General features: G+C 40.9%; 1 protein-coding gene across 1 annotated transcript; it reads right to left on the bottom strand.

Annotated features, from left to right (window-relative positions):
• Window positions 1–7441: 7441 nt before the first annotated feature.
• Window positions 7442–20611, bottom strand: PAX1 (paired box 1). The gene is made up of 5 exons (XM_072645144.1): window positions 20321–20611; window positions 19017–19646; window positions 16968–17110; window positions 16096–16315; window positions 7442–8754 (listed from the first exon to the last, which is right to left on the bottom strand). The coding sequence occupies exons 1-5, from the start codon at window positions 20595–20597 to the stop codon at window positions 8663–8665; spliced, it is 1362 nt and encodes a 453-aa protein (XP_072501245.1). The 5' UTR covers window positions 20598–20611; the 3' UTR covers window positions 7442–8662.
• Between the last annotated feature and the right edge of the window lie 441 nt (window positions 20612–21052).

The raw sequence follows: 21052 nt of genomic DNA, 5'->3' as shown, positions 1-21052 counted from the left end.
TACACACCTCTGGATATTGGAAAAGGGAATTCCAGCAACTACTTCAGGAGTTAAGCTTTGGGAGCACTTTTAGAAAGAACACTCTTTTCACTTGGACAGATTTGATAAAGGTATAGCAGGGGAAAGAAATAGGAAGAGTGAGCCCAGAAGGAGTATCGCATTCCTCCTTCACCTGCCCCCACTAACCCATATCATCAGAAAGGCTAGACCAGTAATAAAGTACCAATCCAGGAATTAAGAAAAGGCAGTTTCATGAAGAATGACCTTGTTGTAGCTTACTCTATAATGAAACAAACCCCCAGCACCCAGCAGAGAACTACACACACCTCAGAACTTTATGAGGACTCAAGGAAGGAAAAAAGATCTTTCACTGAACCAGAAACTATGAGTTATTTCTTTGTCATTGAGCTTGAGCCCAGTTTCCCATGGATTCTATAATTCCTTATGGAAAGTGCACTCTAGATTTTTGGGGAAAATTTTTTGTACCAGCTATTATTCCTATACTTAGTAAACCTCCCTAAATGAAAAATAGTTAACTCTGGCTAATTAATTGATATTAACTGCAAAATCAGTAGCGAGCACAAGAGCGGGAGCTTATGAGCAACACTACTAGAAATGATCCCCAAGGAACTGAAGGGAAATGTAGTGGCTATCCTCTGTGACCACGTCCAGTAGTGGGAACGGAAGCTGGGAAGGTAGCTCATGAGGGTGTGCTACACATGTACATATCAACCACAACATGGATATCTCAAAACTGCCTTCTCCAGCATCTTAAAAATAGAATAGATATGCCTTTAAGAGGATGAATTAAATTTAACTCTTCAAGATACTGGCCTATCTCTGTCAAGGTCTCTTCCAACCACAATCCACTATGATCAAAGTATTCTTTTAGTAAAAGGCTGGCAGACCTACTTGGTATATTATGTTAGTAGAGAGGGACAAGGACTCAGAGAAAAAAAGGATTCAATATAGTGCAATGCAAATAGAAGCCCAAGTAATGCAAAAAGTAGCCCAAATTGCTATCTTAAACATTATCTGAATACATTTTCAAGGTCGAATAAACTTCCATTTATGCTGCATGGTCTATTCAGCTTAAGGTGAATGCTTCCTGAGGTACTAAGACTATTCTTTAGTAACATTCTTATTGTATATTATTTTGGCCTCAAATATAACCACATAACAAATTAAATCATATTTGACCTACTATAAAAACCTCAATTTGATCCATTGATGATGGGTCACGGGACCAACATGAGTAACAGGCAGAGCACCCACAATTCTGTTATAACCCAGCATACAATCCCTGAGTAGTCATAAGATCTTGATTAACGCTCCAGGGTATTGACAGCCATTAAATTATTTATTGCTAACAGAAGGAACTGGACATATTAAATGGTGTCAAATACTTTGATAAGAGTGTAAAGGCCTTAGGTGATATTTGTTTCTTTCTGAGATCTCATCTGTAACAAGTATGTTAACTTGTTAGTTACTTAGTTAACTATTAGTTAACTATTTAGTACTAAATTCACATTTTCACTCATTGAAAATGTTGAGACTTAAAGAGTAGGTAAAGGATGAAGGTCTCTGATTCTCTTGAGGTTCGGGGTGGGGGGGAATAAGAAAGAAGGAAAAGACTAACTTTTTTATCCTAAGGCAGAAATTCATTTCCTTTCATCAACTCTAATTATTTTTGCTATTGTTGTTTTCCGTCCATGAAAATAAAGGGAAAAGTCAGGGGACAGCTACTCTGCTTTGGTGCTTGCACCCCTGTAAGGTCTATTAGTCTTGAAGAAGCAATAACGAATTATGTGCATACAATATTACAATATTATATTGTTACCAAGATGTAGTGCAGTAGAAATAGGAGTTGGGACATGGAGTCAGAACACCTGGCTTTGAATACAGTCTCTGGTACTTGCATGTTGTATGTTACTCTGAACAAGTTACTTAAGCCTTTTGAGTTTCTGCTTTCTTATTCATAAAATGAGGATAATGTTGCACTAGCTATCTCACAAGACTATTATGAGAAAGATGCTTTAAAGACCTTAAATTGAAGGCATCAGACTATAGTATAATGGAATGAATACTGGATTTGGAATCATAGAACCTGGGATCTAATACTTACTTTCTTAATCCCAGTGTGACCTTCTGTAAGTAATTTTTACTTTCTGGATCTCAGGTTCCTCTTTATCAAAATAAGGGAACTGGAACAGATAACTTCTGATGTTACTTCCAGCTTTAAACTGACAAAATGATTCTACAATCTAAATATAATGAATAAGATTTAAATGAGAGTACTCATTGTCATATAAAAAGGAATGGATTGCATGTAATGGGAAAAAATCCAACCCAAATTAGAAAATAGCTATCATCAAATTGTTGAGGTTTTCAGATGCTTTCTTAAAATAACATTAGTTGTGAGTAGCTTTTAAAATACAGATATAATTTTTTAATATTCAATTGTGTGTCTTTGTTGGAAAATAAACACCTTTCAATAGAAAAGTCTTTCTTCAAGGTGCCCTGAGTGCTTTCCTGCTAATTCATTTGTAGGTTATTTAATGATTTCCACACTGGCAAGGCTCACCTCCTGATGACTGTAGTTAGTAAAAGAAAGCCTATTTCTTTTGTTTCAGAAACAGAGCCCATGGTGAAACCATTGCCATTGGCTACTTCCTAGGTCGCTTTCCTTCAGATTTGGAAAAAACACAACTCGGGTGGAATAATAAAACTTCTGTGTGCAGACTTGTCTTCATATTTACTTTTCCTTTGTCTTCATGGAACAATATGTGCTCCCTCTGGTGGCAAAAACAGTGTCTTTCATTTCCCACTGCAGGTTAATGAGTTTGAGTAACCAGAACGCCGAGGAAGCTCTTTAGGTTTCACAAATATTAAATTCCAATTTGGCGAAAATCATCATTTGACAAACGAATTGAAGAGTTCCTGCTGAATTTCACATAGAAGCTGAGTTCCCATCCAGAAAGTCTGGCACTGAACCAAAGCATTTAGTCAGAGGCTGTTTGGGAAAGATTTTTTTTCTTTGAAAGATAGGACTGCACCCAGGAGTGACTGGGAAACTCAGAGAAATATCAAATTGTGCAGCCCACACAGTAAAATTCATTGAGGATAATATATCAAGTCAATGTGCTTCACCAGAAAAGGGAAAAATAAAATTTTACAGGATGGAAATGTAATTTAATAGTAGAATGAACACTTGACCAGGCACTGTTGTTCATTTCATCCTCTAGAGAAAACAATTTAAAAATACTCAGGTGGTTAAATTGCAATACATTTGAAATCTTATCACCCATGAAAACTCTAATTATGATTCCACTTTTCTATTTGGCCAACGCAGGAATATATGTGGTTCCACTGGAAAGCATAGATCACAGAGACAGACAATGACAGAGACACAGAAACAGAGAAAAAGAGAAGAGACAGAGACACAGAGAGACTGAGAAACACAGATATGAAAAGACAAAAGTAGAGAGATAGCAACAGACTGATGAGCCAACAGACTGACAAACTGAAAGATAGAAACATAGAGACAGAGACATGGAAAGACTTGAGACATAAGAACTCCTCCAAATGAAGCAGAGACAGTATCCAAACCCAAGGAAGAATCCTGATTACATTGAATATGGTTGTTCCAAAGTGTTTAGATTTCCAAAGTTGGATCTGGGTTAAATGTGTGGTTCTCATTTTATTGAATGCTGGGGGAGGAGGAAAGGTAGCAGGGGAGAATGATTCCTTCTTCTTGTCCTTTTTTTTATGCCAAAGAAAGTCAGGAATCAACTATTAACCAACCAGAAATATCTCACCCACAGGACATTGTCTCGTTGAAGGAAGCTAAAGTTCAGGCACTAAGGTCAAAGTGAAGACCAAACATCATCTAATTTATAATTCCCAACTATTGAAAGTGGAAATCAGATGTTTCTCATTAAATAGTATGTCTAAATGCGCAATTCTTTCAAGTGTGTTCCCCTGGCCAATTTTAAGGAGATTCTAAACTTCATATTTCCCAACATAACCTCAAGCAGGTAGAGTTTCTTTTGTAAAGAAACCTAGGTCAATGTAATCCTAGCTGTAGGGAGATGGATGCCAGGAAGTCTACAATGTGCTTTAACCTCAGTCATAGTTCAATTAAATAAATCCCATCCTCTTAAGAAGTAGTCAAGAGACAGCTAAGGGAAAAAATAATGCAAACACATTTGTCAGTAAGTGTTCTGATTTGTGGGCTTCTTTCAGCTCATTCAAGTGATGGGCTAACCCTTCAAGGGGACAATTCCATATTTCTTCTAAGTAAAATTGGAGCTTATGAAAAGGATTGGCTTAGAAGCAGTGGATGTTGAAATACCGTGGGTAGCCACTGCTCCTGAAAAATGAAAATTTTCCAGTGTTTAGTTTTTTCTCTTGTTCTTATTCTTATTTCATTGTGATTGAAACTTCCATCTCCATGACACCATCAACTTTGTATAAGATTTGATAGCTTCCCTTTGAATATCTGTAGAACAAGTTATGATGTATTTAGCTTTTTATAATAAAAAGCTATAATAGAAGAAATGCTGTCTTCTCATTCTTCCTTATTATTCCTCTTCTTCCTCCTCCTTCTTCAGCTTCTACTGCTCTGTCTCCCTCTTTTCTCTATGTCACTTTCTGCTCCTTTAGCTCTCATTAATATTCCTTTATCTCTGACAAATGTTAAATAGTTGTTTTAAAGAAATAGAGAAAAACAAATTTTCCAATAAACATTTCAGAAAACTGTGTTAATTGAAAAATAAAGTCCCAAAGACAAGGATCCTCTTCTTACACTGGCACCCTTGCCACACCTGGTTATTATATATGCTTTACCCATCTCTCAAGAATTCCATAAAGAATTCAACTATGAAGAACCCAGCCCTACCAATATAGAATATAAAAGATATCTAGACCAGCATGAAAACTGTTAGGCAACACCCTATCTAGGAAATTTGTAGACAGTGTTCCTGACTGGTTCTTATTTGTTATACAGTATTTGGGAGAAGAGTGGTGTTTCAGGAAATGCTTCCTTTGCCCTATTTCTGTCTTATGAGTAGCGTTAAAAACAACTACCTGACAAAAAGTTATGATTCTCTAGTTTTTTCTACCCCTTCTATCATGTCTCCCAACTTAAGAAAGGAAAAACAGAAGAAATGATGATGTGACCATAGTTCAGGATGGGAATTGAGAAGTTCAAAACTGGAAGGGACTGGGAATCTTGGTCCCATAGATGTAAAGGAATTTCCTCTAAGGTAAAACAGGTTGTAATTGGCAGATTCAGAATTTGAACTTGCATCGTCAGACTGCAAATCCAGAACCATCAGGATTATAGTTTCATAGATTTAGAATTTTAAAAGACTTTAGAGGTCTTCTAGTTCAACATCCTCATTGAACACCTTCTTTATAACCATTAAACTATAAGAATGGGGAAAATCAGAGCTTCCAGATGAGAAAATATGCACAGTAATAATCATAAGATTGATATCTTAAGTCTTCTAGTCTAATGAGAGGATGCTTTCTAGAGAAGATATCATTAAAGTGTATTCTTTTCCCAAATATCCCCATGATTTGCTCCATGACCTTTAAACATCATTTTAATTCCCTTTTCTCAATATTCCTGACTACAGAATGGAAACTGTTTTTCTTTTTGTGAATAAGCTTTAAAAATCTGCGATGAAAGACCCTATATAAATTCTTCATGTTATCTTGTGAAAGCCACCTTCAAGAAAAGTAAGATTTCCAACAAATGTGTTTGAAGCAGTTGTGGCTCATATGGATGGATACCACTTGATTCTGTCAGTATGCCATGTGTGGCTACATATCTAGGAAAGCAAAGTCACATATTTGCTTTTAAGAGAAATATATATAATTTAATAAAATCCCATGAGTTTTTAAATCATTGATTACAGAAAACCAAACATATACAAAGTACAACTCATTTACTGGTGGATATGATAAATTTTGTAGCCTGGAATAGTTTTATTTTAATTTTATTTAGATTTTACCTAGAATGGTTACTATTTCAGAAAACTTGAAGTGCTGCTTTTCCTTTTTCTCCTTTAGCTCTCCAAGAATTAGCTCTATTATGAGGCAATCTGTGTGTATAAATCATAAAATCCCTAGAATCATAACATGGTAGGGTTAGAAGAGACTTGTAGACCATCTAATCCAACCCCATTGTTTTATAGGTCAGGAAATCCAGACCCCCCCCCAAAAAAACGTAACTTGCCCAAAGTCATACTACTAGCTAAAAACAGATCAATGACTACAATAGTCTCCCAACTCCTTGTCCAAATGTTCTTTGCATTCAATTATTTTCACTACATTTTAATAAAATATAACAGTGGCATTTTTTTTAACAAATTAATTGGTCCTGTGACTGAGCTGGAATCTGTGGTCTGGGAATAAATTCTATTCTACAGACCATTATGTGATTTCTCCTTCCGCAGTCTATCTGTAGAGTGACAATTCTAGAAATTAATTAGTCTGGTGAGAACTAACCTTTTTTGTGGTAGATTGTAATTTCTGGGAAATTAGGAGTAAAAGGAAAAATAGTTAACTGAAACCAAATATTTTCCTCAAAACTCATTTTAGTCATTTGTTTTCAGCTCCCATGGATTTTTTTTAACCTGAGCTTCTCCAGGTAATAAATTGATCCCAGTTTCACTTCCTATTCCTATTCCTTGCCTAAACTTTGAGGAAATGAAAAAAGCAAATGAGATGCCCCTTTAATTAATTTATACTTTATAAAATTCAAAGTAGGAGGCAACTTAAATTACTTTGAGATCCATGAAGTTGAAAATTGTATTACTCCAATTTGGGGGAGGGGGACAGGGAAAGAGGGAATAGCATTAAAATAAGATCATCTTTTCCTGGTTGTTTGGAAATCCTGAAAGATAATTTTCTTTATCCTAAGGATAATCATATTCAACAGGTAATATCACAAACTTTGACCCTGTTTTTTTTTTATAACTATTAAACAGCAGTTTTGCATCAAGGGCCAAGAGCTTCTGAACTTGAAAATTTTATTAGCTATTATGCCTTTAGAGGAATCCTCAAGTTTTACTGCCCTCCAGTTTACTCACAAGCCAGAAGTTCTTATACATTTTTATAATCCATAACGTTTGCAGCAGTTAGTGGTTGAAATGAACGAATGATGGAACCTCAAACACTCAAAATAATGATATGTTTTAGTATTGATCAGATTCACTGGATTGGGAAGGTAATATTTCCAAAAGAGGAGAAAATTCTTAAACTATTATAGTTACAAAATGTTCTGGTAAAAAAGATGTCTTGTCTTTTCTCCTGGGCCCCATTCCAGTCTCCTTTCAGGTGAAATTACTGTATAAGGAGCAGAAAAAGGAAACTCTCTAAAGCAGTAGGATACATGGATTTCTTGAAAATATACCAAGGGCTGAAAAAGCAGCAGTTTCATTGGATTTTTATTCATGTTATAAAAATATAAAATAAAATGCTGTGACTTTTTTTGTCCTTTTCCCTAGGCAGTGAGGCAATCATCACAGTTCCTATTGTGGACTTCTGGCAATACAGGCTCTCCTTGCAGTACTGGGTCTTCGAGGGAGAAGGCAGAGAAGAATGGAGACTTGGGGATCTGATTCTTTGACCAATAGTGACACTGAGAAAGCAGTTTGGGCAGAGGCTGGTGTCTGGGAAGCCCAAAGGAAGGTGGAAGATTAGTAGTCTGGGAGATGGACTGAAGGATCACTTCTAAGGCTTATACTTGGGGAAGATCCATGGACTTAGGTACTTATTCACTTATGAAGAGAAGGCTAAAAACAGTCAGAGCTGAAAGGGGGAATTCAAAAAGGGAGATTAAAGAGAGTCAAAACTCGGCTTCAGTAACCTTCATCCGTAAAGTGAGGGAATTAGATTAGAATCTAATCAATAAGTGATCTCCAAGGTTATTTTCAGCTCTAAGCAAAAGAACTTGAGAAAACATGGGGATGGGGGAAAAGATTGAGGGGTAAAAAGACAAGCAAAAAAAAGAGATAAGAGGGTAAAAGATGACAAGAAAGATACAGGCAGAAAAAAAAACAGATGTTGAAAAAATAAAGAGGAGAATCAAAACATGAGAGAGAACCAGGAAAAAGAAGGGATAAAAAGAGAAAATGTTGACACGACAGTGGGGAGAGACAGTCTAGAAAGGAAATACAGATAGAAAAGAAAGAATTTTTCAGTCTGGCGAAGTTAAATAATGCAGTTAACTATGAGAACGTGAAAGCGGACAAGAAATAAATGAAAAAGGGATAATTTCACCCTTTCCTTTCCCTGACTTGGGAAAAAGAGGGACGGAGACAGGCGGGGATGTGTTAGAAAGCAAATCCTTTCGGCGGACAGCGGGGATGCTGCTTTCTTTGCGCTTTCCCAGGCAGCTTGGCGTTGACCCTGGCGGGATAACTTAGGTCCTCTGGGTAAGGAACGGATCTCAGCTCGTTTCCTCTCCAATACTCCTCCCTCCCCAAAGATGCCCGCTGCATCGGAGCATCTTCCTCGAATTCTTAAAAACCCGCCTGCAATTTTTGCAGGTGCCTATTCCCACCTGATCTCCATGGCCATGCCTCCCTCCCCTCTCACAGGTCCCATCCCTTCTCAGTTCTCTCAGGTGCCTGGAAACCGCTGCTCCTCCCTAGGAAGACGAAGCCGGGATAGACAGTCCGTGTAGGCTATTAAGGGTGTCTTGGGGTTTGCCGACTGGGCTGGAAGGCTTTCGATCTGCCACTGGGAAAGAAAAAGAAAAAAACAAACAAAACAAAGAGAGAGTAGGTTGTGTATAATAGGCGTCTTCAAATTCGACGGATGCGCAGTCCATATTCATATTCTAGTACTCCCACACATACACCTGTGACCCGGGTTAGAGGTGAGAGCAACTACTCCTTTGTATCTAACGGAGAGCAGCTCAGGGAAAAAAACTCGAAGCGCCTGTTCCAAGCTGCAGTGAGTGTTTTGCAGAAGACACAAAGACCACACGTTTCTACTAAGGGGCAAAAGATACGGCAACTCCCCAAGAGGAAAAACAGAGCCAGATGAAAATACAGAACGCGTCTGGCACAATGGGAGAACAAGCAGACTCAGGAGTTGGAAAAGAAAGCAAGCTAAGGAGACTGGCAGCCGGGGAAGGGGCAAGAGATGAACGTAAACGGCGGGCGGCGCTGCAGACCATGGTGCTGAACTAGAAAGAATCCTATTTTCTCCATGGCAACTGGCTTCCCTCAGCCTGAGGCCTTGTAAACGAGCTGTGGACCGTCTCAGTTTCTCCTATTTCGCTTCTGCTCCCCAGACTGCTGGTCTTCTGCAGGTTCGAGCACCCCGCACACACTCACACTTCACACAGCAGGAAACCCCAGAGACCAGGAACCCCCAAAGAAGCTGCTGGTCCTAGTTGGATACCCGTGGTTCTGTGCACAGCAGTGGCAATGAGGGAACCACCGGCTGAAATAAAGGAGGGAGGGAGGGTTCACCAAAGATTATACACTATGCAAGACTCAATGCGGTCTGAATTCTTCTGAAATAGGCGGATAATTTGCACTTTAAGAAGAGAGGAGGAAAAGGGCTGGACTTTATATAGCCCGCCTAGTCTTTGACTGCTGGGCATAAATGGCTCCTAATTGATGGTCATAAACAAGTACTGAGGAATGTTTGCCGCTATATTACGTGACACCGTATTTACCAGGTCATATGTTACTTAATGTTTCACTCTATTATTTAAGGTTTTGGTAAGAGACCCAACTTATGCTACTGGAAGACAGAGAGTGACGCTAGAATTGCAACAACTGTCCCCCCCCAACACACACGCACAAACACCGCATTCAGTCTCTCCACTTCTCCCAGAAATGCTAAGCCACAACAGCTCCATTTCCCAAGAAGCCTAATTTTATTTTCCTTCCTAGACATTTGTCGTTTGCAGGACAGGCACAGAACACCTTAATTTGAGTGGCTTCTGGATTTCCAAATGTCTGAAAGCCCTCACCTTCCCCTAACCCCGGAAGGGTCCTGTTTAGACAAATGCTTCTTCTCCAGCTGCCTGGGGGATTGGGCCCGCACCTGTGTGCACCCTCCAAGCAAGGGTGGGGAACTCCAGGCGTTCCTCTGGTCCTGGCCCTTGTCTCCCCAACACACACATAAACACACCCTAAGTCCTTCCTCAACTGATCCAGTTTAAAAAAAAAAAAGTATTGTTTTGAAAACCCATGGCCCTCTCTGTGGCATGATATTTAAAAGACTAGGAGACTCTTGATTCTTCCCCCTCTTTCCAAAACACTGTACTCGGTGCCCAGGCCTGAGTTGTTTTCAATTCCTTTCCATCTTGCACACATCAAAAGGACTATACTGTTTAGAAAACATTTGAGGCTGTCTCAGCCAACATCCTTTTGACTTTAGAGAGAGGAAAAAATAAATAAATGAAATTTTACAAATACCCTTCCCTGACAGATTTTGGTATTTCCCACTAAACTCCTAGTTACTGGTAACACCAGCCCCTCTCCCACACTAACCCTTTCTTATTTGAATTTCCCCCTCCTCTTCGATAAGCTTTGCTGTAAACACCAAGTCACTTCTGATGAAGCCCACCAACCTGGTCTCTGATGATATTAATGTACATTCACTCTGCTTATAGTTGGGGGCTGAGGAAAATGAGAAGCAAGGGAATCACTCCAGGAAGAATTGTTGTTTATTTTTTTCGTTCAGTTAGAAAAGCAGGAATTTAGTCTCTCTTTTGTCTTTGTATGCCCAACACCTAGAACAGCATCTTGGGTGTAGTAAGTAATGGGAATTCAATAAATGACTCTCCATTAATGAGTTGATTGATGGTCCCAGCTTCCTGACAAAGTTCCTACTGGTGCTGAGTAAGGGCCAGTGGATATTCCTGACTGTCACTGAGGTTTTCTTTTAAAGTTCTGCCGGCTGTTTGATATGGAAGAGACATTTGCTAATCATTCTTGGTAAAAACCCAAAGCAGAGTGGGTATTATTTTTTTTTCCTTTTAAGGTCTCCCTTTAGGATTCCTGGACAACTGGTCCAAGGACAGAGACAATTTCTGTGAGTGCAGGGTAGAAGTGCAAGGATTCTTCAAGAATTTTCAAATGGTGGCATTTTTTTTCCTTTTTGGTGAGGATTTATCATTTCACCCATGAAGAAATTAAATCCCTGGTGTGGAAACTTCCTCACCTATAATTTTTCATTTTTAAGAGTGTTTCCCAGGCCACTGAGAAATCAAATGAGTGTTCAGCCTCTTGCAGTCAGTGATATCAGTGACCAAGTCTCCTTGACTCTAAGACTGACCCTCTAGCCACTACACCTTCCTGCCTCTATTCTATAAAATAGATATCTACATTGAAAATTGTTCTTTTGTCTAATCTAGTTGGATTTTCAGAGTCTCTCCGACAGTCTTGAGTTGGGAAGGCTGGGATCCGAGGCTTGTAGCCCAATGATTGATTGCGAAGACAGGGCCGATTTTACAGTAGAGTTTCTATGTTTTTCCAAACTGCTACTTCAATACCAAATGTCCTGGGGGAACTGTCCTGGTGTTCTGACCACACTGAAATGATCACCAGTGCTGTGTAAACAAGGCCATACTGCCTGGGACGTTCGAAGAAGAGTGGTGGGTGGTAAGATCTATAAATGCCTGACTCCTGCCACCAGGACGGGTGGAGGAAGCAAAATGATCTGGCCCTTTAATTTGTCTTTGCAATTCATGAGAATTTTCAGACTCTTTACAACCAGAATAATAATAGGTTGAATTCAGTAGAGGCTAATCAACTACGTATAGGAGACCAGATGATGCATTTGGGGACTTATTAAAAGGAAATGAGGAGAGTAATTTGAAATTCAATTAATTTGTACTGAAGAAAAGGAACTTTTCCAGTTTTATTCTATATCCGTTGAATCATAATGAAATATATAACACTGACCTGTAATTTCACCTGACATGGGGAACTTACAATACAGAAAATCCTTCCACCCACAAAGAGGAACAGTTTATTTGTACAGTTTAGGGGAAGAATTATGTGCAGCACAGAGAGATTAAGTGTCTTCTCTAAGATCAGATACTCAGTAAATTGCAAGGGCAAGACCTGAATCTGTATCTTTTTGGAACCATGGAATTCTTCACCTCCAACTTACTTCTAGAGATGGATGGAACCCCAGAGGATATGGAGTTGAAAACTCTCATTTTACATATGTGGAAACTGAGGTCCAGAGAGGTTAAATAATTCACTTTAAAAAAATGCATGCATATATATACATATATGTGTATGTACATATATACATGTATGCTTATATACATATACACATGTACATACATATACTCATACCATATGTGTACATACACACACATATACATATATATCTGTCACAAACCAGAGCCTGAATCTCAGGCCAGCCTTTCTATAATACTATATTAATTGAAGTATTTACCAGTTCAAAAGCCTGACACTAGGCTACCAAAATTCATTGTTTTTCCAATGGCATACTGTTTTCACCCTCTAAACGAGAAAATTAGTCATCTTTGGTTCTAAATGGTATTCCAAATAAAGTATGGAAGTTGAAGATTCAATGGGAATTTATATTCTCAGGAAATGATGCCCTCTTTTCAAATGTTCAATTTCCTAAACAATGATGCCTCAAAAGTCAAATGTTGACAAAAATGCTTTTAAAAAAAGTCTCACTTCTACCTTTAGAACAGGGAGTGAAGTGTTTAAAGTGAGGACAATTAATATCTTTGCAACTGCATGGAAAGTCCAATTAAAGTATCCCATTTAATGATTCCTACACTTCAAATGAAGTATATTTACAATATTGTAATTATATTTGCATTCTATCTTGATATAACCTGATTCAACAGACTTAACAATAGAAATTATTTCAGTACAAGTCATTTTAAATGGGATGCTTAATGTTCTACAGTTCTGAACCAAAGACCCTGATTTTAAGAATGTACAAACCAAAAAAATAAATAATTAAGCTATTACTCTAATTACTGAGGGAGTAAGGTTTGAAATGTGTGCAAATATGTCCTTATAATGAAGAAAAGGACACCAGTTGGAAATGTAAAGACAATTAAGTAAAACATTCAAAAGTTATACATACATTTCTGTATTTCCCAAATTAGCACACATTCACTTAAAGGTAATTATCAGAAAGAGGAAGGAAAAAACTCATAATTGAAAAGTTTGTTTAAGGGACTTGTGAAGGACTATATTTCTGTTTCCAGAGGACGAACTGGCTTAGCAAATTCTAGGGAGACTAATTGATAGGACATAAGTTGATGAATTTTTGGATCCAAGGCAATTCATGAAATCATCTTCTAAGGCCTGGAAAGGTTTCATTCCACATTATTAGAGGGAGTACCCTCAGGGAAGAAATCAGGATCCTGAAATTGAAATAAATGTACCTTTATGGCATTCTGAACATTTCTTGATTTGTTTAGTATTCAAAATTTTATAAGTCATTGGGTAAAATAATATTTTAAGAGATTGCTACTCCCATCACCATTTTAAAGATGTAGGTTAGAATCATGCATATGGGAAAGAATCCTAATTGATGAAAATATTCATCCTACTTATATTTTCTGCATCTGCTAAGTTAAGTTTTACATGCTACAAACTGTAGTCTCTTGCTACTTCTCTGAATCATATGGATGACAATCCCTTTCCACCTAATGCAATGTAGTCTAAAAAAAAAAATTAAAGCACAGATAGATTGAAGACTTGAGTAAGCCAAACTCTGGGCTAAGAATTTATTTATTTCCCGTACCTCTTATTTTTCCCTGGGGGGGGCGGGGAACAAAAGGCCCTTTAAAAAGGAACTAAACAGGGAGGAAATTCAGTCTCATTTTAAAAATTTCAGTAACTAGCTCTTATCCAAAAATTCCCCAGCCTCCAGATGAGAACACTTTGAATTATTGTGACAAAGTCATCTCCAGATAGTTTAGGATCTGAGGTCGGAGAAGAAGTATCCCCTTCAACAGGTTGTTTTCCTTATGATCCAAGCCTTTCATAAAATGTGAACTGAACCTCCAGCTTGCAGTAGTCTTCCTTAAAATATGGTAGCCAAGTGCCTTACTAAATTTGAGGCCACCTGACCTATACTGTAACCTCAGTCTGAAACCAGTTGCCTGCCTGAGAATCCTGTTTCTCCGAAGAAACCTTCTCTGTAAGGGTCAGCCCACAAGTAGTGTGATGACTTGTTTCTCCACTGTCCTTTCACTGTTTCAGTCAAAATTCCCTTGTGACAGTGGCAAATATCTCAAATTTATTTTAAGTGTTTTATGATTTTCAAAGTCTGCACAACACTGTGAGGTAGTTTGTCTACATAATTTCTATTTTACAAGTCAGGAAAATGAGACTGAGGAAGAACCAGAAATTCAGTCCCTTCAGGACTCCAGGACTAGCTCATATTATCCATTCATAGCCACTGAAATCATAAAAACTGAGGACATTCTCTAAGAAGTGACTTGTTCAAGGTCATAGACTGTTAATGATAAAGTCCAAATCTAACCTGTCTCCCAACTCACAGGCCAGTGAACTTTCCATTATGATGACTTTATATAACAAGGAAATGTCTAAAACAGAATTCAAGCTATCCTAAGAATGATCAGTTTTCCCTAATTTTGGAAAAGAAGAACCAATAGGTAAGTGACTAGGAGTCAAAAAAGCAATGTTTTAGACAGCCACTGTGAATCTGGGAAATGGGGCGGGGGGGCAGATTTTGTGTTTGTTTAAATCAAGAAGAGAATTCTGCCTAATCTAGTAAGGATGTACATAAAGAATGGATTGGACAATAGGACCTGCTACAGGATAGACTTTGAAAACCCAACCCAGCACAGATCAATTGACTATTGATTTGACAACAGCAGGACCTAGACTAGATAGAGAATGAGAAATTATTGGAAAGTGATCTCTTCAACATTTCTTTTTCACTAAACCCAATGAGACTGGCTGACAAAATGGAGTATGGTGAGAAATGTGTTTTGCAGGAGTAAGGTTGAAGAGCTTTAGATATGTTTCAATCAGTCCTTCATTTTTCAGATAGAAAATAGGCCCAGGGAGGATAAATAACATGCCAAGATCATACAAAGAGTTAAGATTCAAGCTAGAGAGATAGAGAAATGTCCTGGGTTTGTGAATAAAGAACAAGTTTAAGAGTCCAAGTGGTCCCAATAGCTATACTATCTCTGCAACTGGGCAAGTGCCTGAACCTCTCAGTGCCCTGGGGCAATTCTCTTAACATTATAAATTGTAGAGCTTTTTTGCCCACCCCCACTGTCAGAGTTTCATATATCTATGAAATCACAGGTCCAGTAAAAAAAAAAAAATGTTTTGTCTACCTTGTTATAACAACCTCTCTTGGCCTCAGTTCAAAATGAGGCAGTAGAGTGGGACCTTGGGGTCAACAAGATCTCAGTTCAAGGCCTGCCTTTCCCACAATTGTGTGATATTAGGCAAGTCACCTCGCAGTGCTGGAAATAGTTCTCAGAGACTATAAATTAGAGGTAAACTGCAGATCCAAATCTACACAGTTGAAGAGGGTTTCCTTGCAGGGAATTCAAGGGACCATAGTATCATAGACTTAGAGTTATGAGCCACCTTTGAGGTTATCTAATCCTATCTTCTCCCATAATAATGGAATCACAAGTTTGGACACAAAAACATATATGTCTATTGATAATCTATCTCAGCATTGTTGTGAGAATGAAATGACCTTTATTTGTATAATAAATAAATAAAAATTAAAAAACCCTTTCAAACAATTCAAACGAAGCATATGCCACAACCAAGCAATAACTGTCTATACATGCTAAAAAAAATTCTAGAATGATGGTCACATATGCATATATGTCTGAATATAAAAATAAAAATAAAAACTTTTTTCCACTTCTGTTCCAGTTCCACATGTCTCTAGCTTCACTCTTATATTGTCATCACCCCTACCCCTGCCCTATTTCGCCCTTCCTAAGGTGCGGTGTGGTCCTGAAGTTAACGTTCCCACCCTCCTCTTCCTATCTAGTGACTTCCTCCGGGCAATCGGACCTCTTTCCCAGCCCGTGGCTCCCAGCCCTCTTACCTTCTCGGCTGGGATGTTTGAAGGCCATGGCCGTGGCTAGATCTCCCCCGTGTACGGTCACACCGGGTCCGTGGTGGGCCAGGGGACTGCCCTGCGCGGGCCAGGGATGGCCCGGAGTAAGATAGCCGCCTCCGGGCCCGCCGTACACTCCGTGCTGGTTGGAGGAGGGATAGGCGCAGGCTGGGAGAAAGCTGCCCACTGTGGAAAGACTCGGAGTAGGCTAAAGGGAAGGGGAGAGAAAGAGAGGAAGCATTACCAACCAGCCCTCCACTGCTGCACCCAGCTTCGTCTGGATCAAGAGTTAAATGTTGGGTGCCCTCCAGTTGAAAGCACTATCGTAGCTCCCAATCCGTTCCCCGCCCCCCCCCCAAAAAAGATCCTTCATTACTGGGGGGGGAGGGGGGGCGGTTACCAGTTATTAATCTTGAAGCATGTCCCTTACTCTAACTGCATTAGTTAGCTTGAATGAAAACAATGGTATTTTAATTGACCTGGGTTGGGACCAGGAGGAATGGGACACGCGAAGGCAAACAAGAAAGCGGGAGAATCCAAACACCGCTCTACAGAGTTCACAGGCTGAGGGCCGCTGAGCAAGCACCAGATTTACGCTCTGAGATCTAACCTTACATTCAAAAGTGTCGAGTTAAAACACAAATAAATCCTCTGCAAAGCCAACTTTTAAATGCTAACGAGGTGGGGCGGAGGAAAGGGGGAAGCCAAAAAAAAAAAGAGGAACACGCGCAGGGCTGTTTGGAATCTTTAAAAAAAATCTGGTTACTGCTCCCCCTTTTTAGCTGGGACTATTGGAAAACCAACATAGGATGTTCTTAATTGTTGCTATAACATTCTCCAGTTTCTGTGGCCCTGGTTACCTGTGGGTATTTGATGTCTGCTTCCATAACTGCTTTGTCAATTCCGTTCACTGCTTGTGTGGCCGGGAAACCCGTCCTGTTCACACCAGCCCAATCTTCCATTTTGGGGGAGTAGGCAGAGCTGTCAGTCCCTGACAGTGCCCCTTGAATGGGAAGAGAGATTGTGAGAAGACAGCTGGGAACCAGGGGAGCCTACTTGGCCCTATCACCTGAACCACGAAGCCTCGCCTTAAAAAGGGGAAGTCATTTACACTCACCAACCTTCACCCTATGCGTGACTGTAGCTGAATAAACTTTGGGAGAGCCGCAGGACACCCGACACCCTTAAAACAGGGAAAGAAATAAAAAATAGGCAAGCAGCCGCTCTATCCAATTTTGTTTCGCTTTCACTCACTGTCCACAGGGCCCTACTCAAAAGCTTTCTCTGGGTTGCAATCTAATTTCAACTCTTTTCTCCCTTTCTCTCCACCCTGAGGCCTTAGGATACAAATGTTGGGGAATTGTTGCTGGACAGTATTTGTTGTCTGAGAATGGACGTTTACACCCTGAGTAACGTTGCAGGACAACTTTTTTTTTCCTTTTTGGCTGTGGTAAGTGGACACTAGTTAGGGCATTCCAAATAATTTCCTCCCTTTTATATTGTTTTAAAAATCCAAGGAAAGCAAGATCTGGGGAATAGTTCACCTTGGGGAATACATTCGGATGACATTCTGGGAGAGGAAGTAAACAGAGGTAAGTGTCTTGAACACAGATGTGTTAATATTTGTGTTTGCATAATACGCAATGATTAGTCCCTAAAGACATTCTGCTTTGACATTCCTTTATCAAAAAAAAAGTTTCAAAATACTTATCTGTGGCTTCTGGTGGGGAACTCTGACTAGCCAGACTGAGCAACCTAATGGTTCTAGAGAAGGTTTAATGAAGTTGAAATTAGTCAAAAATCTCTGGGCAGCATTTAGGCTTTGAAAATCAATTTCAAAGAAACAACGGATTTGCAGATAGGCAAAATCCCTTGCAGGCTTCTGGAGTTCAAATCCACCACTACCCACCACTCTACTTCTGCTACATCCCCTCATTTCTTTACCACAGAAAGTTCTGACTCCCTCCTTGAGTCTCATTGAACTGATCCAAAGACTACCCACTTATGGCAAGCCACAGAAAGTCAAAGGTCATATGCACAGGACAGAAAAGGAAATAATTTCAACGACAAACTTTACATCCTCCCTAAGCAAGGCAATGAAGCTGCCTCTCTCCAAAGTCTGTGAACCCAAAGAGAAATGAATGACCAACAATTTGAATGTGAAGTTAATCCAAAAGATAAACCCTAAAAGGCCTTGAATGTAAAGTATTCCCAAAGCCCTCTGGAGTAACCACTAATATAGATTCCAATCCCCAGATTCCACAGGCCCCAGAAGAACAAACCTAGTTTTAAAATAACAATGATAATGATAAACTTGAAGACAGTCTTCTTATGGCGGGTAGCTAACCTATGAAGGGGTGTTCTCTCAGTGGTGGAGAAGGAACTGAAGCCTCCAGGAAAAGGTCAAATAAATTGATGGAGATAATTTGTTTTGTTTAGATCTGGCAGAAGAAGATTGCGATATGGATTCGCTGCGCTCACATTCTTTTTGCAAGACTGAAAAAGCGAAATTTCAAGACTCCGAATTTGTGGTCGACAATCTATCATCCACAAGAAAATATTTTCCACATTTTTCATAAAAAATTCAAGATGTCCAAGCTTTCCCACAGATGGCCAGGACCCTAACCTCCTCTGCCCCTCCCCACTCCAGAGTTTGTGCTGCTAGTGTTCTGAAACTTTGACTGGGGCAGAGGGAGAGATATCAAATCTCACGCTGGACGCTTGCTTAGTCCTTGACATTGCTTTCAGGAACCCACAAGGGCACCCCAACACCCCTACACACATAAAGACAGAGAAAGAGAAAAAGAGACAGAAAGACAGAGACAGAGAGAAAAAGAGAAGAGAGAGCGCTTCCCCTTCTGAGTGGACTAAATGTATTTAAAGGGCCGTATTGGACTCTGTTTACTAACCTGTTTGTTCCATAAAAGTTCGAATGCCCAGGATGTTGCTGACCGAGTGAGCAGAAGGCCAGGACCTGGGGATACTGACGTGTCCCGCGGAGACAGGAACTCCGGGATGGTTTCCCATCTTGGTCCCAGTGGGTGACATGGGATTGGGGTAAGGGTACTGGTAAATATGATTGTAAGGCAGTGCCGGCTGTGGGGGAGGTTGCTTGGTGGCTTCGTAAGGGTTGGGCTGGGACAGGTTCCCAATTTTATTCCTCAAGATCCTGCTGATGGAGCTGACCGAAGGCACGTTGTATTTGTCGCAGACCCCATCGGCCAGGAGTCTATCCCTAATTTCCCAGGCAAAGATACCCGGATCTCCTTGTTTGTAGTCCCTGATGTGCTTCACCACATTCGGGGTGGTGACCCGGGGCTTGCTCCCTCCGATCGCTCCTGGGAGGATGGAGCCGGTCTCGTTGTACCTCGCCAGAATTTTACTCACACAGCCGTGAGACACTCGGAGCTGTCTGCTGATATCGCACGGTCGGATACCGAGCTGGGCCAGTTCCACGATTCGAAGTCGGATTGCATTGGGCAGAGGTCTCCCATTGACAAAAACACCGCCCAGTTGGTTCACTTCTCCGTACGTCTGCTCTATAAAGGGATGGGATGGGGAAGGGATGAGGGGCAAAGAGAAGGGAATCGAGAAGAAAAGGAGATGATTACTCAGTATTAAGAATTAAAAAGAAAACCCTGCCTATCCCACAAAGAAGACTCACTCCGCTTTAAAGAAAAAGAAAGTTCTCTTCCTGCTCTCTCCTGGACCACTGCTGATCCGGCAAATCGGGGATTTCAAACAATAAACTTCCTAAGAGACGAAGTGACCCTTCATAAACTGACTGCTCAGTCAGTCCATCCCTTAGATCTGAGCAGCAGTCAAAGCAGGGTGACGACACAGGCTCCTCAAAATGGGAGATAAGCACCCGAACTCAAGGATATGCCCTCATCACGTACTCAGTTTGGACAGAAAAGCTTTGCTTTGATTACCGTTCCTCCCCCACACCCCATACACACACACACACACACACACACACACACACACACACACACACACACACACACACACACACACACACACTTGTAAAAGAAAGTGCGCCCTGCTCTGCCCCTCCGCTGGGGGTGAGTCGGCGGACGCGGCTTCGCTGCCTGCCAGAGAAGGCAGGCCCTCCGCTCCAGGGGGCGAGGAGAGCAGAGAGAAAGAACGAGGATAATGGAAAAGAGAAGAGCCCCAACTCAGTTTTCTCGCAGGCGTCCACTGCCTCCCTTACCCATAGCAGCGCGCAGGGCCGGCTGCCTGGCGCCCGAGCGGCTGCTGGGATTGGGCCGGGCGCAGTCCGGGTGTGCTCTGGTACGGGCGGAGATACATAGAGGGAGGGAGAGCGAGAGCTGAGAGTCACGGCCCCACTTCGTACTGGAGACGCTCCTGCTGGGGAGCGGGAGCGGGAGCCGGAGCGCGGCTGCGCTGCCTCCCTGCAGCCCCTCGGTGGCCCTCTCCCAGGACACTTTCCAACTCCGGCAGCACTTAAACCCCAAGGTGATCTTCATCCGATTGGGATAAATTCGTCTGACCAGGAGGCTTCAGTGTATTCGGATCAATTTGACGTGTCCTCCACGTCAATCTCGGCGGTCACGCCGGAGACGCGTTCATTGGCATCTCATTGGTTCCCGTCATTTCGCTCCGGCTGCAGCTCGGGCTAGGCTTCCCTTCTGGTGTGTAACTCTACCTCCCTCCTCCCACCTCTACACCCTCCTCTTCTCCACCTCCCCCACCCCCCAGTAAGTCATTCCTCCTCTCTCACCCTCACCCCTACCCCACTCCGCCCCAACCCAGTGTCTCACTCATCCTAGACTGAAACCCAAACCCAGGCAGAAACCTCCAGCCTGCTCCAGACCCAGCTCTGACCGCAGCCTCGAACCCCTCAAATCTTTTCCCTCCTCTCTTTCCCCGGGTTCACTTGTTAAGTATTTGGGAAATAATTGCAGGTTGGTTGTTGTCTTTA

The sequence above is a fragment of the Notamacropus eugenii genome, chromosome 1 (assembly GCF_028372415.1).
Source record: "Notamacropus eugenii isolate mMacEug1 chromosome 1, mMacEug1.pri_v2, whole genome shotgun sequence".
NCBI lineage: Eukaryota > Metazoa > Chordata > Mammalia > Diprotodontia > Macropodidae > Notamacropus > Notamacropus eugenii.
Note: the sequence above shows the minus strand (reverse complement) of the source record. Positions and strands in the feature narration are given on the sequence as shown.

Coding starts and splice junctions, on each gene's coding strand:
- PAX1 (XM_072645144.1), bottom strand. CDS start 20,597: ATGAAGATCACCTTGGGGTTTAAGTGCTGCCGGAGTTGGAAAGTGTCC. Junction 19,647..20,320: donor GGCCCTGCGCGCTGCTATGG/GTAAGGGAGGCA, acceptor ATCCCTTTATAG/AGCAGACGTACGGAGAAGTG. Junction 8,755..16,095: donor CAAACATCCCAGCCGAGAAG/GTAAGAGGGCTG, acceptor TTTCTTTCCCAG/TGGCAGATCGAAAGCCTTCC.